This window comes from Tenrec ecaudatus, chromosome 3 (genome assembly GCF_050624435.1).
Source record: "Tenrec ecaudatus isolate mTenEca1 chromosome 3, mTenEca1.hap1, whole genome shotgun sequence".
NCBI classification, from domain to species: Eukaryota; Metazoa; Chordata; class Mammalia; order Afrosoricida; family Tenrecidae; genus Tenrec; species Tenrec ecaudatus.
Genome location: NC_134532.1, coordinates 67,209,690 through 67,226,306, shown reverse-complemented (window position 1 = coordinate 67,226,306; position 16,617 = coordinate 67,209,690). Strand labels below are relative to the sequence as shown.

General features: G+C 43.9%; 1 protein-coding gene across 2 annotated transcripts in view; it reads left to right on the top strand.

The window, feature by feature from the left end:
- Positions 1-16,617, top strand: part of ARHGAP10 (Rho GTPase activating protein 10) — a 350,687-nt gene that overhangs the window by 287,433 nt on the left and 46,637 nt on the right. For both annotated transcript variants that reach the window (XM_075543716.1, XM_075543714.1), the window contains one exon: positions 10,044-10,194. In XM_075543716.1, the coding sequence (XP_075399831.1) occupies positions 10,044-10,194 (151 nt within the window). The remainder of the gene's footprint in view (positions 1-10,043; positions 10,195-16,617) is intronic.

The following is a 16,617-nucleotide window of genomic DNA, read 5'->3' as shown; positions in this document are numbered from 1 at the left end:
CATTCTCATAATTCACCTTCCACTTGGGTTCCTGGAATCAGCTCGGTTTCCTTTTTTTCCCCTCCCCCTCCCTCCCCGCTCTCCTCTTCCCCCTGGTCCCTTGATAGTTTATAAATAATTATTATATCTTATCTTACACTCCCTGGCAGCTCCCCTCACCCACCTCCCCATTGCCCATCTCCCAGAGAGGAGGCTACACATAAATCTCCAAGATCGGTTCTCCCTTTCTACACCCCCTTCCATCCTGGTGTCACCACTCCCACTGCTGGTCCTGAGGGGTTCATCTGTCATAGATTCCCTGTGTTCCAGACCCCTACTGCACCGCTGTACATCCTCTGGTGTAACCAGGTCCGCAAGGTAGAATTGGGGTCATGATAATTGGGAGGGGAGGAAGCGTTCAGTTACTAGAGGAAGGTTTTGAGTTTCATTGTTGTTACACTGAACCCCGAGTGACCCATCTCCTCCCCACTACCCCTCTGCAAGGGATGTCCAGCTGTCATTTTATAAAGTGACTTTCAATTTGATGGTTCCATTAGGAATAAATTCAAGTTAGGTATCTCAGGGAGGAACATCGGTAGACCTGATACTGATTCTCCTTAGTGCATCCTATCAAGACCCACTGTTGATGAAGTCCACTTGGGTCACTAATTAAGGTGGTATTCTGGTTGCGTATTGTTGCAAAGCAGACTCCAAAACTGAGCATTGGGAAATAACCCCCGTTTTATTAAGCTCATGGATCGTACAGGGCAAAGCAAGGGTGGCGTTGTGCTGCTCCAGGGTATCGGGGCCTCAGGTGGGATGTCTCCAAGGGCGGGAGGCTGGAAGCCCTTCCAGGTTTCTGTGCGTGTGTGCGTGCCAGGGCTGCCAGGTCTCAAAGGCTGGCGTTGTTGGGGGTTCTTGGCCACAGCAATTGCACACAGCCTCTTCATGTTGCTTGGGCTTTCGTACAGGTCATTGCCTCCGGCCCGGTGAACAAGGCAAAGACTAGGACCTTTTCTGACCAGGTGACAGAACTCAGACAGCATCATTTCTGAGTGTAGTCGTGGCTCAAGGAAAGTGGTGCCTGCTGATTCAAGGAGCGAGCAAATAGGGTAGTTAGGGAGAATTTCAAAGCACTTAGGGCAGCATTTTAAATTTGCCACAGGTGGTGACTGCCAGAGGTCTTAATTGCAAAAGCACCCTTTTCCTCTTGGGGTAGTTAATAGTTACTGGTATCTGCCTGGGAATATGTTGAGACTAAAACAATTCTGCCCATTGGCAAATGTTCACCTCTTCCTTTTAAAATACATCAGAACCTCACACATGACAAGATCCTCCCCTTCAGCAGGCATGCGACGATTGAACAGTGCTGGATTCTTGTCAATCCTCCCTGTCACAAAGGCAAGTACACACGGCCCAGTTTGACAGGTAATAAACAGTCCTTGTTGACACACGGGCCAAATGCTTGATTATTAGATTGTCCACAGCTTGCAGATGTAGGGATTTCTGGGCTCTGTGGACTGTTCTGCGGTTTGTCAATTAAACGACTATGCTTAACAACGTGCCATTACGCCAGGTGTGTCTAAGGGTGGAGGTGAGGTAAGATTATTTGAGGGGAAACCATTTCCCTTGGCAATTTGAACACAGGTGTAATCCCCGAGCAAGCGCCATACTGACGTTTGTAAGTCTAAGCACGAACCATTCTTTCACGGCAAGAGAAGTAGGCAAAGCTGATGTAAGAGATATTAAAATGAATTTTACAGTTCACACTGAAGGCAAGAGGCTGATGCTCTGACTCTGGGATGTGTCACCTGCCCACCCAGGAGCCCTGGTGGCACAGTGGCATTATGCATTGAGCTCCTAACCCACCACCCTGTCATCTTGAGAAAATGAGCCTGTCTGCTCCCATGAAGATTGAAGGTCTTGGAACCCCAAAGGGGCAGGTCTGTGCTGTCCTATAGGGTCCCTATGAGTCAGAGCCGGCCCGATGACTGATGGTTTGGTTGATACCTTGCCACACAAAGTTGGGTATGGTCAGGGTATAAGCATTTGGACTCTTAGGAATGTTTCCTAAAATGTATGAGTCAGTTTTCTCTAAACCCCTGGTTAGAAGCATTTCAAATGGGAGGTGAGATCTGGTGATATAAGGGACCTTATCCTAATGTGGCTAGAAATCTCATCTTGTCCCCTTGCTGATGTAGAAAGTATGTGTAGCAAAGATCGTGTCTCGTGCATGACTAGGGACAACCATGGTGAATTCTAGGAGCCTGATTCTGTCGTCTGTAGTGGTCCTATTGACTTGTCTCCAAGGACACTGGGCAGGAAAGAGCCCCTGGAAGAGCCGTCACCCACATAGTAGCAGAGATGCTTCTGAGCGATGAGATGATGGGCATTGCTTACTTTCTTCTAAGAGCTGGGTTGTGTTTGCCAACATTTCTACACTGACTACAGCGTCCATAACTTACTGCTTTTGTAAGATGAATAACTTGTAAGTTGGAGGGAAAGTGTTTAAAGGACTTGTATTCTACAAGGAAAATGCTACTAACCTGGAAAGTTTCTTGAGCTGATGAGTCACTTCATTCCGAATATTTATTTAGGTTCAGTAACACGTTTCACAAGTAAAAACCTGAGCAGAGACGAATTCTGCTTTTCATCCAAGCCCCTGCTAATGCTGGGTGGGGCCATCCTCTTCAGGGCCTGAAGTGATAGCTTCCCGTGTTCTGATTGGTCAGGGCTGCTACTAAGAGCAAGTGATGTCCAAGGGCATCTTGAGACCCATCGAGGGAAATGGTAAAGAAGAACTTTGGAAGACGGGAATCTGAAGACAGGAAAGTGCTATACCGTTGGCATAGAATATTTTCACAAATATTTAAACACAGGCCTGTAAATATAAGCCTCGTGTAGCATGTGAGCATCACTCCCTCGGTGATGGGTGAGAGGGGAAGGACCTCTGCTAGACACTGGCTTTTTGCTCCATGAAGACTGTGTATGCTTGTAGACATTGGGGTTATGGAAAGCAAACTTACAGCTGTGTTTGCAAAGTGTTTTCTTCTGACTTTGGAAACTATAGGCTGCATTTCCCAAATGTTTGCAGGTGCAAATTGATAAAACTGCACCTGGAGTGTTCTTTTTTTTTCCCCCTCAAAGATTTACAAACCAGAAAACAGCTATTTTGTAATAGTGAGGATGTATGTTCACACAGTGAGCGTGAGAGTGCTGCAGCATTGGTGCTGTCAAGAGTGTGTAGATTGGAGGGGAGGTTATTTTGTGAGCATTTGAAATTTCTTTAATGCCATTGGATCCCCAGTTTATTACCAAGGGTACTCTTTTTGTTACCTAGTTTTGCAATAACACAAGCACTACAAATGAGTGGCTTTAGCAAACAGTTATTTTCTTATCACTTAGGAGGCTACAAGTCTGGACAACTTAGGCCTTGAGACATGCCCCCTTCTGAAGATGTGGCTCAGGATACACCCCACATTAATCCTGCCTCGCTAACAGAGAGGCTAGGTCTACAACACATACAAAATGGAAGATAATTACATCAGGTCATAAAATTGAGGGCAACCACCCACCTAGCCAACTTGTCCCACGTTTTTGGCAGATGTGATTCAACCCACAACTGTTACTTGTTTCCCTTGTCCCCTCTGTTGATCCTTGAAAAGAGCAGGACACCACAATGGCCAGTTTGTGTTGGTAGGTTTTGTCATATGCTCTACTTCATAAAGTCAGATTGAGGAAGGTGATGGAAATCCCTGACAAAAACAAAGCCGCCAGGTATATATTAGAAGCCTAAAGAGCGTCAGAAATCCGTAGGGCATAACTCCTGGGACATGAGCAAGGTGTCTGAAAAATGCCTCTAGAAATGAATGCTAAAAAATCTAAGGGAAGAAAGAATAGCAGAAACTATTCATTGGGTAGATTTCAGAGAGTGTATTTTAGGCATTTTTATTCTCATTTTGAGTTGCCAGCCAACATTGAAGTTAGTCTTCAAAGGATCATGCTAAGTCAGGGACATAGAACCTGGACTTGTAGCATGCCTGCTAGTTGAGCATGCGTACACTTTCTGCTGCTGTCTCCCCACCCTCCTCCTGGCTGCCCACCTTCACCCTCCCTGTGTTACAATGGAAAGGGCCTCAGACCAGTGGGCAGCAGCAGTTCTGAACAAGACCCTGCCGTGTTCCTGAGTATTGTCAGATTCACTGACCTGTGTGTTATGGCATGTTGCAGATAGTGCTTGTGAAAGCACTTTGAGAAATCTCAAGTGCTGAGCAAAATCTCCCCAGAAGAGAGAATGCAAAGAAAGAGTCCTCTGCTGGAGAGAGGGGATCAGAGCCTGAAAGACGGGCAATAGCTATTGGCATCGAAGCCTTGGTGTGGGAATCAAGCCGGACTCAGCCACTAACTAGTGGTGTGCATGCGAGCAAATCTTTAACCACAGAGGTCTCCATTTGCTCAACTGTGAAATGAAGGGGTTGGCCTAGTGATAACTAGGCTACTGTCCAGCTTAGAGATTTTGAAATTTAATGAACCAGAAAAAGCATGAAACACTAGAATATTTCTAGCACCAAGCCTGAACCCAACTGGTATTTCACTGCCAGCCCCTGTTGTCAATTCTGGTTAAGTTTTCTATACAGGATCCAGATTTCATGACAGGGTCATGCGAATTCCAGAAAGAGCAGCTGAGGAACGTTTTCAGAGATTTCTGGGTCTGGCTCACCCTGTTGTGAAAACCTGAAGTGGTGCTGGGGCAAGTTCAGGTTACCTTGAAGCAAACTCCGAGCCACACACGCCCCAGATGGTATGGTGAGTGCTTCCATATACACACTGCGGCCTCAGATGCGGAAAGCAATCATTGACCATTTTATAATTATGCTATTTTATAAGAGGCTTTAAAAAAATCTGACCGTCCTTTCTGGTTAAAAGTATACTTGAGAAGGGCATGCCTTGGTTTCCAACCGTCTTCTAGTTTCCTTGTCTGCTTCTGGATAGACGTACTTATGAGGAGGTACGGTATCACAGAAGGATGTCATGACGAGAGGCCGTAATGTGACTGGGTCATAGTAGAGGCGGGGGAGCATCGTGATTGAGACATGCACATTGGAGTCGAGGTGCTCTGGGTTGAAAGTGTTGTCAGTCAAGCACTTGGGATAGTGGTAATGACATTGCAATCACCCAATAGTTGTACATGCTGTTAGTTTTCTCTATTGCTATTCGAGGATCGTGGTGGCCTAGAGGGTATGTGTTGGACCGCTCACTGCAAGTTCAGCAGTTTGAAACCACCAGCTGTTCCTCGGGAGAAAGACGAGAGTTTCTACTTCCTTGGAAGAATCGCCCCTGTGAATTTCTGAGAGTGTAATTCTGTACGGGAGTAGAAAGCCTCATCTTTCTCCTGAGAAGTGGCCATTGGTTTTGAACGGCTGACTTTGTGGTTAGTCACCCAACACATAGCCACTATGCCACCAGGACTCCTCATTCTCCCATTAGTCCCTCTAATTATTTTACTTATTTATTTGTTCAACTGAGTCAAGGGTGAGTTTGAGTTGCGTATCAAAGCAACCTATTTCGGAGGCTGCTGCTATTTCTTCTCATCTGCAAAATATGTTGGGAGAAGTGGACACGTGACCCCTGGTAGCAGAGCTTGAACAGCGTGGGGAAGCATGCATTGCCATGGCTGAGCCCCATGGGCATAAACACCCACTTTGTGGAGTCTGAGGAATGTGAGACTTGAGCAGGAGTGCCAGACTTCTGTTTGTGCTGGCACTCCGAGGAGACCTGAGGAAGCTCGTCCTTAACTTACACACCTACGTGGGGAGTTTTGTTTTGTGTCAGTAGGTTGTTTGATTTGAGCTTTTCTTATGTTGTAAATACGTAGGTGTCGTGAAGAACTTTTAAATATCTGGAGGATTAAAACAGGAGAGTTTTGGTTAGACTTAATGTGTTGATTTTTAGCATTGCTCAGAATGAGTTTATCTACCCTTGCACAAAGTTTGGGAAAAGTAGGAGAGCAAAACAACTTTGGAGGGAGACCTGTGTGATAGAGGCATTTTCATCTACACGATGATTCTAGAATTGAAGGATCAGTGTCATATTTTGAGATAACACGGATCTTGGCAATGGGGGACAAGATAAGCTTAATTTTTGCTTCTAAAATCTGATTGCCAAAAGAAATAGGTCAGAGTTCTACAGTAACTAGCTCTACTGTTTACTGTTTCCTCCTATTCTAAGTCTGAAAAGAATAGCCAATTAAATCATTTCTGGCAAGCCAGGAGAGCAGAGCTTAAATTAAAAAGAAGAAGAAGATGAAGAATTTAGAGCTGAGGCTAGGAGCTCAGCACATCAGGTAAATACATAAAGGAAGAAGGAAGGAATGACAATAATACATGCTGGAAACATCTACAAGGATATAGTACATTGGTGGTGTATTTATGTAGTTAGTGCCTGTTTCCCTCTTTGTAAGCATACATAGACCAAAACTCTTGCTAATTTAGTTTTTCCCTCTAAGGATTAAATTTTGTTTGTTTTGGAAGCTAGAAATCTTGATAATCTGGCAGCAGGGCCTATGGAGGTGCAGTCTTGGCTGTTCAAATACCAACTCTATGCTTTTCAAGGCCATGAGCATCGGGAGGATCACTGAGTGGTTGGCCCCTTGCTCAGCTGTCAAAGGGCAAGGATGGTGCTGACCCCATACGTCTTTGAGATTATGAAAGCGCTTAGAAGAGAGCATATTTACCACGTATTCAATTTTAGGTAGAAAAATTAAATAGGCAGTCGTAGGCGTATCTATCTAAATTTTCAGTCCCAACTTGTAGAAATGAATCCGTAGAATAATTGATTATAGATAGGTTCGATTCTTGGGAATTGAACAGGTGCTCCATTTACTGTTCCTTCCCTCTTACTCAGTGCCTGCTGTCTTCTTCCAGCACTTCCTTTGGAGTGCTCAGTTTGGGGGATTTAGGGCCTAAGGAAATCGATACCTTTCACAATGGTGGTTGTGCAGAATAATAAAGATCTGGTTCTTATATGTTATTATTATTTACTGTATGTAATTGCATTACAAATACCAGTAAGACAGAAACTAAAACTCATTGCCTTTTGGTCGATGCCAACTAATAATGACTTGATAGGACAGGGTAGAACAGCCCCTGTGAGTTTTCAGGACAGTAACTCTTTATGGCAGTAGAAAGCCTCATCTTTTCCCCAAGGTGTGGCTGGTGGTGTCGAACTGCTGGCCTTGCGGATTACAGCCTAATTTGTAACCACACTACCACCAGACGTCTTACAATTGCCAGTTGATAATCATTTATTTCTATCCACCAAGCTGTTCCAAAACTCATAATAAACATCTCATTTGATCCCTTTAATAATCTAAGATATAAGTATTTTTGGCTCCTATAATACAGAACATGAAGACACAATTTAAGAAGAATGTTTAAGCGTCCATGGCTGGAAAGACTCTTAAAAGCTCAGGTAATTTTGTGGTAAGTGTTGGTATCCGTGATTTGGTACCAGTACTTATCTGAGACACGAGGGCAAGGGTGGTTCATTGGGCACGTGTTTGCCTTCCGCACGGGAGACTCAGTTTTGATTCCCGGCGGATGTACCCCCTGTGCACCCATCACCTGTCTGCCAGCGGAGGGTTGTATGTTGCTCTGGTGCTGAACAAGTTTCAACAGTTTCCAGACTAAGACAGACTAGGAAGAGAGCATGACAGAGCCGGATCTGCTGTCCATCATAGGATGGAGCCAGGGCCTAGCAGCATGGACGGTAGATTATTTGTCCGTGAGGTTGCTTCCGGACAGCTAACAACTGAGCTGAAGGGTGGTTTTATCCTTAGAAATGCTGCTACAATTGAGGCGCATTGAGGGAGTGGTTAGTAGTTACAAGCTGTGAAACATGTTCTACCTAATTAGGATTTGGGAAGGGGAGGGTGGATTGCCTTGGTCCCGTGCCAGTTGTTCTGTAGCTTGGCTCCTAGACCGAGCTGCCCTTTGGAGGGGGGGGTGGGCAGAGTGATGAAATGAATGGGCAGCGTTTGTAGTGTCCAGTCAGTATGGGTTCCCTACTCGGCAGGTCTCCTAGGGAAGTTATTGTCTGCCCAGTATCGGTTCTTGGTCTATAGCTCTCCTAGTTATTATTTGGACTCTGGATGCTCTGGGGCTGCGTGTTGTTTGGTTTCCTAATCCAGTAAAGCCCAGAAGCATTTGCCTTGTTTGTAAGGAACAAACATAGGTAAGTCATCCTGGACCCATTGAGACCGGAGGAACTCCCAAAGCTGTTGTCTTGGAATTCTCTTCAACCCCTGAAAGGAAACTGTCCCCCTGAAGTCATCCTCAATCGAAAACAGTGGAGCGTAAACAAATAAAGAATGGCATACCTAAATACCGTACCATTTCTTAAAAGGACATGTAAAGCTTTTAAAGGAGGTACAATCATGACTGTAGTCCAAAGCATAGGCTACGTGAATGAATACTTGAATACATCGGCTACTTGACCTTGAATGCCTGAGGGGAACCACCAAAAGCAGGAATGGTGAGACCGTGGACGCCACGTGAAGAGTGTGAGCCAGGCCACGGAGTGTTGTATGTGGAAAGGTTTCATTGGGACCATGTTTTGAAGTGTATGTTAAAATATGGTTAAATTCAACAACGAAACAGATACTGTTGGTCACAGGTGTCATTTTCCTCCAAGGCACTCGATCAGCTCCCTGTTCTTCTTTGTGGCTGTGTTACCACATTCCCCTCCACCTACCTTCCCTCCTGTCTTTCCCACCCACAACCTCTTCCATTTGAGCAGCGCCACAGGGGATAACCCAGCGGTGGGCATCAGCCTGGGCAGCAGGGGCGTTCTAAGGCAGATATGTCGTTTGCTATTTGCTAGAGCGCCCTAGTGGGACACAGAAGCCGTGGGAAGATGGTGTTTGCAGGTTACCAGCTGGAGTACTAAATGAAATTTTCACTAGCAAATATTTGTCCCCTTTAATTTAAATCATGTTTTTAAATTCCTTTGACACGTGATGGGGCAGTATGATTTCAAGCAAAGGCCATGCTGAAATTGGTGTCTTTTTATGAGTGTATCATAGTTTTTTTCAAGTGAGAACTTGTAGGTCACTAAAGTTCCGGTACAGTTGTTGGATGATTAAATGTGAAATACATGGGTATCAGTGAGGCCTTGCCTCAGAGACAGAGCTCTTGGGACTGGTTTTGTGTAAATGCTTGCACGATTCATGACAACTCCACTGCTTCCTCTCGGTGCCTTTTACCGGCGAGCTGGACGCTGGCGCTTTGGTCAGCCTTGTGGAGACGCCGGCCTGTTACAATGTCTCTAAATAACATCTTTTGCCGCTTCACCGAGGCCCACAGGGCCTCCAGGGTTCCCGGAGACAGGAAACCTCTGAACTCAGGTCTTGGCAGCTCTGGAAAGTCTATCAGCAATCACCTCCGTCCAATGTGCTTCCCGCGCTGGCTCAGCTTGCTTTTCTGCAAGGGGGGAAATGGCTCATTCCTAATGAATCCCAAACTGACATACGGATGACACCGTCGCTAGAATAGGACGCTCGTATTCCAGGTTTCCTCAATGGAAGAGGAAAGGATACAGAGAAGTTGGAGGGTATTAAACAAATCTATAATATCTGCAGAAATGCTTTGTGAAAAATGTAGTTGGGAATCCAAAAGGTGATTTCATAAACACCAGTGATTTTTACAAGTGTAAATATTTGCACGCCTATGTTTCTGTTTATCCATTTTTATCCTGACTACTTTCTTTAGAGGTGAAGAAGGTTGGTATCATCTGTAGCATAATGATCATTGTATGTGTTCAGTTTGAGAATGAATTTATTTGGAATAGATGACAATTTGACTTTAGTCGGAAATTTTGTTTCGAGGTTTTCTGTTTAAATAGAAATTGGGTTCATCACTTGGACCCAAAATTGAAAGGGATGGAATTTTGTACTCCAGTCTTTCCTGAATGAAATCCTGATCTGGTGTTGCTGACAGTTTACTGCTGTAATCCGCGAGGCTCTGTTCACAGTAATCAATGAATTCCCCCCTGTGCTTTGATGGCAGATTTTTAGGACCCTGCCTGACACCACACTCTCGGAAGCAGTCCCACTGTCACCATCACCCCCCAACGCCCCACCAAGGCAATCGAAGAGACAGGGGCAGAGGAACAAGAGGCCCATGGCTGTATATAATCTGTGTCTTCAGTTGCAAGATGGTAAGATGTTAATTATATTTTTTAGCTTGACAGCATGTTAAGAATGTGACGTATCCAATGTCCTCAGGGCAAGCCACTGTTTTCTTTCCTTTGGTTTTAATTTTCCTTCCCCTTAAAATTATAATTTTTTGAGATTAACAGGGAGAGAGTCAAGCTTTCTTGTCAGGGAGAAAATGCAAGTTTTCAGTTTTGTGTTTGTCTCTGTGATGCCTGGTTCTTTTTTTATTTTTTAAAGACAGCTTAAATTTCTTTTCTGGGAGACTTGTGTGACCTCCTGTGAGATTACATAACCCTGAGACAAATGGAAGGGGAACTAAAATTAAAATAGATCTTTCATGAGTGGAGCCGGTAGAGTCGAATGCTAATGGCATCTGGATAAAGACGCAGGCCACGACTGCCCCGGGGTTTGTGCCTGCCACCCCTTCTGGCCCGGTTTTTCTGACCTTCTCAGAAGGCAGAGCACTTGATCATGCAGCGGGCTCTAGCCGTTGACCTGCCAGGGCCAGGCTGAGTGAGCAGGGCTGCTGCAGGGACACGCAAGTGGCAGCTCTCCCGTCCCATCTCAGCTCCCAAGAGCCAGCTAATTACTGCCAGGTGGCAACATGCTTGCACTCGTGTTCGATTGCCCAGTGTTTAAAGAGAGCTTAGAGACTGGAATGCTAAGCACCAATTCATACAACATGACACTGGGAGCCCTCGTGGAGGCCACTGAACCCTGGTTCACAGCCCCGTCCGTGCCCACGGGTGTGGAAGGCGAGGTGGTGGCTGATGTCAAATCCTGCTTGTGCAGCAGAGGGGCTGCTTTGTTTTGGAGCCTCGTCACTCTCAGGACATTTCCTTGAACTTGAAAGGAGTTTCTGTTTTCTTCTTGCTTAAGTACACCTGCACCACGGGTCTTCAAAATGGAATTGAAAGACAATGGAATTGGTCTATGAACTTTTTGAAATTTCCTATCGATTGAAGAAATCAATTCATTTATTATTCTTTTGAGAAACTACGGTTCTATTGGTTTGAAAATGTGAGATGATCCTCAAAGGGAGAAAGGGTTGGAGGGTGGGAACAAAGAACGCCATGATACCCTAAACAGCTACATAATCCAAGGCCAAAGAGCCATGCAAGGCAAGTGACCACCATCTTCAACCCAAGGGGACTCACAATGCTCCCTGCAGAGTACAGGAAGGGGGTAAGGGCTTTCAAATGGCTTTAGACCTAGAGACTTAGGATATGTGTATCAGTGTTACAGTCAGATCCTCCTTTTCCAGAGCAAGGGCATGCATCAGTCTGTAATTTCAGAGCTTCCTTTAAAGTCAGCCTGTAATTTCAGCGCTCTTAGACATTCCTTTTGACTTCTGAGCCAGCTAACTTTTTCATTCTGTGTGTTCTCTTCCCACTCTCACTCTCTCTCAGTAGAGCTGCCATTAAGAGTGAGACTGACTGGCTTGACTTGCACCTTCTTCTGTATCTCACATGGGCTCTAGTGGAAGTGAAATAAGCAATGAAGTAAGCAGAGGTAGCAGAAATCTGACAGGCGTTCAGAAAATCGGAAGAGATAGACTAGAACCTACAAGGCCTCTTTGGCCCTTGAGGAAAACTGGAATGACTCTGTATTTCAAGAAGGAAATGACAGAAGAGAGAATCTTATTTTAGTAGTACATCTTTTGTGTGGCATTTTAGGAATTGAATCAAAACATCCAGTTTGTTTTGTATAGGATATTAATCTCTTGGTTGTTGGATTCTCACATAGTTATGAGTAAGAAGCTGTTCTCATACTATTTAGCATATCTTGATGGGAATTTTCAAGGTGATGTACAATCAAGGGTTTCCTAATTTTGGGGATTGTAATTCTTAAAAATCATTTTACTCCAAAGGAAAGGTATATCAAATATTCATCTATTTTAGGTTTGTGTTCATTATTGGTAGTCTATTCTATATTTTATCTCTTACATAATTATAACTTTATATTAATTCACTTGATTTGCATTATTTTGACAGCTGTCTGCAACAAGAAACCCTGAGGTTGGTTTTGGAGTAGTTTTATTTCACGTTAGGGCTTATAAGCTAAAGTAATAATAATAATAATAATAATAACTATTAGTGAAACTTGAACTGTGAAGAGTTTTTCAGAGCAGAGTAGGATCCATATTTTGCCATAGATTTTCATATTCTAAAAATAATTTGGGATTATATTAAGAGAACCAACTCAATCAAACTCTTTTCTTGAGTCGATTCCAACTCATAACCCTGTAGTATAGAGTGGACCAGCTCTTGTGGGTTTCTGATTGTAAATCTTTATGAGAGTAGAAAGCCTCGTCTTTCCCCATTGGAGCTGCGGGTGAGTTTGAACCAGCAACCTGTGGATAGCAGTCCAGCATATACCCACAACCAAAGCTCAAGCTCACTTGCCCTTCAGGCAATTTTCAACTCATAGTGGTCCTATAATTCAAAGTAGAATTAATTGTTCCCATGGGTAATGTTTTATGGTGTAGAAAGCCTCGTGTTTCTCCTTTGGTGCGGCTGATGATTTCAAACTGCTGAGCTTGTGGTTAGCAGCCCATTGCAAAACCACTACACCACCAGAACGCCTTCAAGTACAGAGAAGAGAGGTGGAAAATCCACGTTTGCAAGGACTCACACAGTTAAAGAGTACTGAAGTCAAATCCCGTGTCACTGAATATCACTTAGATATTGAAATGTTTCCCCCTCCAAAAAAAGAAAGAAATGATGAATCATTTCAAAATCATTACATAGAGGTAACAATTATAAAGGATGATTCAGGATATTGGTAACAAGAATATGATTCATCTTTTTTTTTTTTGCGTGTTTTTCTTACTGATAGTAGTAAAGTTTTTCTCCATGTTTATCTACTGTTGGTGCATCCCAGCCAGTTTTGGTTGATTGCTGTTCCTGGTTTATGTGAGGGTGATAGAAAATGTTAATGCAGATGCTTCCCCATCCCCTCAATTTGCTCATGGTAGCATAGCTAAATTCGACTCAGTGAAATGGACGATGCATCAGTTTTGCATACAAGTTAGATTGTATGCTGAGAATCAAGAAACTGACAGAACAAGATTTGAGCTTGATTGGAGATTTTATTCCACCTTGTGATTTGGTCACAGATTTGGTATTTGAGTGAAGTGGTTTGTGGTCTGTTATTTCTTTTTCTCCATTAAATAAGAGTAGGAAACTATGGGATGATTCCAACAGGCAGCCCTGTAAAGTACTCAGAATTGCTTTCAGTTGAAGACTGAGCAGATCAGAAAGTCATTTGCCACGAATCAGCAAGGCTGTCCCATATGCCACGTTATGGCGATAACAAGCCATGAGAAGTCAGTCAGTGGCCTGGACTCAGAGTATAGGATAGAACTTCTCTCCTGTTAATCATGAATTGTCTTGTTTGCTTTAAGGCTCCTCCATTTCTCTCATTGAGGGATGACCAGTTCCACTAAAGAAGCCCTGTGTCTTAACTGTAATGAAGATTTTAATTAGGCTTGGCAGATTTACCCACATTGTGTTAAAAAAAAAAACTCATTCCTGGTTTATGTAAAAGATAATTAAGTGATTTTAAACTTATCTACACACAGCTTTAAAATTTCTTGTTAAAGGGCATTTATAGAGGTCTAGATAAAGACATTTATAAAGGCAAATATATTTATATATGAGGATGGGGAAATAGATCTATGTGCATATATTTATAGATTTAGCATTAAGGTAGCAAACGGATACTGGGCCTCCACTCAAGTACTCCCTCAATGCAAGAATACTTTCTTCTATTAAATTGGCATTCTATGATGCTCACCTTCCCAACACAACCACTGAAGCCAAAGCAGGTGAATAAGCAAATGTGGTGAAGAAAGCTGATGGTGCCCAGATATCAAAAGATATAACATCTGGGGTCTTAAAAGCTTGAAGGTAAATAAGCGGCCATCTAGCTCAGAAGGAACAAAGCCCACAGGGAAGAAGCACACCAGCCTGTGTGATTACGAGGTGCCTAAGGGATCAGTTATTAGGCATCAAAGAACAAAAAATCATCACTGTGTCTCACCTCCATAATATGATTGCTGAAGACAATTGGGTGCATAAGCAAATGTGGCAAAGAAAGCTGATGGTGCCCGGCTATCAAAAGATATAGTGTCTAGGGTCTTAAACACTTGAAGGTAAACAAGCGGCCATCTAGCTCAGAAGCAACAAAACCCACATTGAAGAAGCACACCAGCCTGTGTGATCATGTGGTGTCAAAGGGATCAGGTATCAGGGATCATCAGAACAAAAAAATCTTACCATAGTGAATGAAGAGGGCAGTGCAGAGTGGAGACCCAAAGTCCATTTGTAGGCCACTGGAGATCCCCTTACAGAGGGGTCTAGGGGAGGAGACGAGCCAGTCAGGGTACAATGTAGCAACGATGAAAAATACAACTTTCCTCTAGTTTCCAGAGGATGTACACTGATATAGATAGGAACTGGAAACACAGGGAATCTAAAGTAGATGATACCTTGAGGACTAGTGGTGTGAGTGGCGATACTACTGGGAGGGTAGAGGGAGAGCGGGTTGGAAAGGGGGAACCGATTACAAGGATCTACATGTGACCTCCTCCCTGGGGGACGTACAACAGAAAAGTGGGTGAAGGGAGACATCAGACAGGGCAAGATATGATAAAATAATAATTTATAAATTATCAAAGGTTCATGAGGGAGGGGGCAGCAGGGAGGGAGGGGAAAAAGGAGGACCTGATGCCAGGGGCTTAAGTGGAGAGCAAATGTTTTGAGAATGATGAGGGCAATGAATGTACAAATGTGCTTTGCACAATGGATGTATGTATGGATTGTGATAAGAGTTGCATGAGCCCCTAATAAAACAATTTAAGAATTTTCTTGCTTAGAAATCTTTATTGATAATATGTGCAGACTGAAATGTATAGGGTACTTAGCTAAATCCCGTCCCCCCCACCCCACCCAATAAAGCAGCTTTAGAATCTTGATAAAAATTCTTGTATTTTGTTGTTTGTTCATTTTCTCATAGCCTGTAATAGTCTGATGAGGTGAAAAGGTAAGCAGATTTGTCCAGATCACTTTGTTAAAAAATAGCATTTATGATGTCCAACAAATCTGAAGTGGGTTTGTAAGTGGTACAAGAGTGGATTATAGAAGCAAAGGTTTGCTTTCCCTCTGTTGTTACATAGCCCTATTTTCTTAGAAATAATAGTAAAGTCAGGATCCCTTGTGGCGTTTCTATTTTTCATATGGAAAAATTGGTCGTCTCAACCGACCAGCTGTGCTGAGGAAGAAAGATGTGGCAGCAGGCTTCTGTCGAGATGTGCAGCCTTGGGAACCTTATGGGGCAGGTTAATTGTCTTCTGCAGGGTCCCTCTGCGTTGGAATAGACGAGGTGGTAGCAGGGTAGTCGCTCTTCAGAGGCCGAGTGTTTATTGTACCTGTGTTTCCCTGCCCGCTCCAAAGGTGTGTCCCTGCTGCCCCTTAGGTAGAGAGCTGTCCAGAGTTGGCGGGGACTGCGGGCGGCAAGTTTGGTGTCTTTGTGACAACACCCTCAAACACTGGGCACGTTCACGCGTGCTCTGAAATGAAATTACCCTGGTTGTTTCTCATGCAAGGCAGAGGAAACATTCTGAACGAAGGTTTGGGAAGTGGGTTCATTTACTCAGACTGTTCTCTATTTGTATCTGCTTGCAGGACTTAAGTTTCCGGTCCCGGTCTTCTCTTGCACCTGAGGTAGCAGTTCATTTATTTGGGGAACTTAAACATTGATTTACAGAGAGCTAAAAACAGTCATCTTGCAAGCTGATGGCCTGGGATTGCCATGGTCTCAGTGTAGGTCCTCCTGGGGCGTCCTTGTGTTGGCTCTTCGCATGTGACTGACTGCAGAACCTCCGGTCCTGCAGATGGTCCCACGATGTGGGAGATGCCATGAAGCAGGTGGGTTCCAAACCTTAAAGAAACCACCTGAAAATACTCACTGCCGTGGACTTCAGAATGGGTCACAGAGCAGATTTCTGGAGGCATGTCCTTTTTCCTTCTGTCCTGTGGAAGGAGATGCCCTGACCTGCATCTGTCTCTAGAATCAGTTCTTCAACTAAGTCATTTGTGGATGCCCTTTAGGCCTCAGTAATACCAAATCAGAAATTTAAAGGACGAGCTAACATTTAAGTGAGAGATGTTGAGAGTAATGCTTGCTGGTTGTAGAAGTTAGCCACCTCAAGTAGGTTGAAAGAATATGGTTGTATTTTGACATATGAGCCAAAGGGAAAGCAGGCCACTTACAAGCCTTTTTAAAATACAGAGCTTTCTTGTTTTTTCATCACAAAAGATGCGGTGCCGTTTGGATTTTTTTTAATTAATCAGTGTAAAGAAAACCAAAAGCACTCACCACTGGACCAGTAGAAAACCTCATGATAACTGGAGAAAGGATCA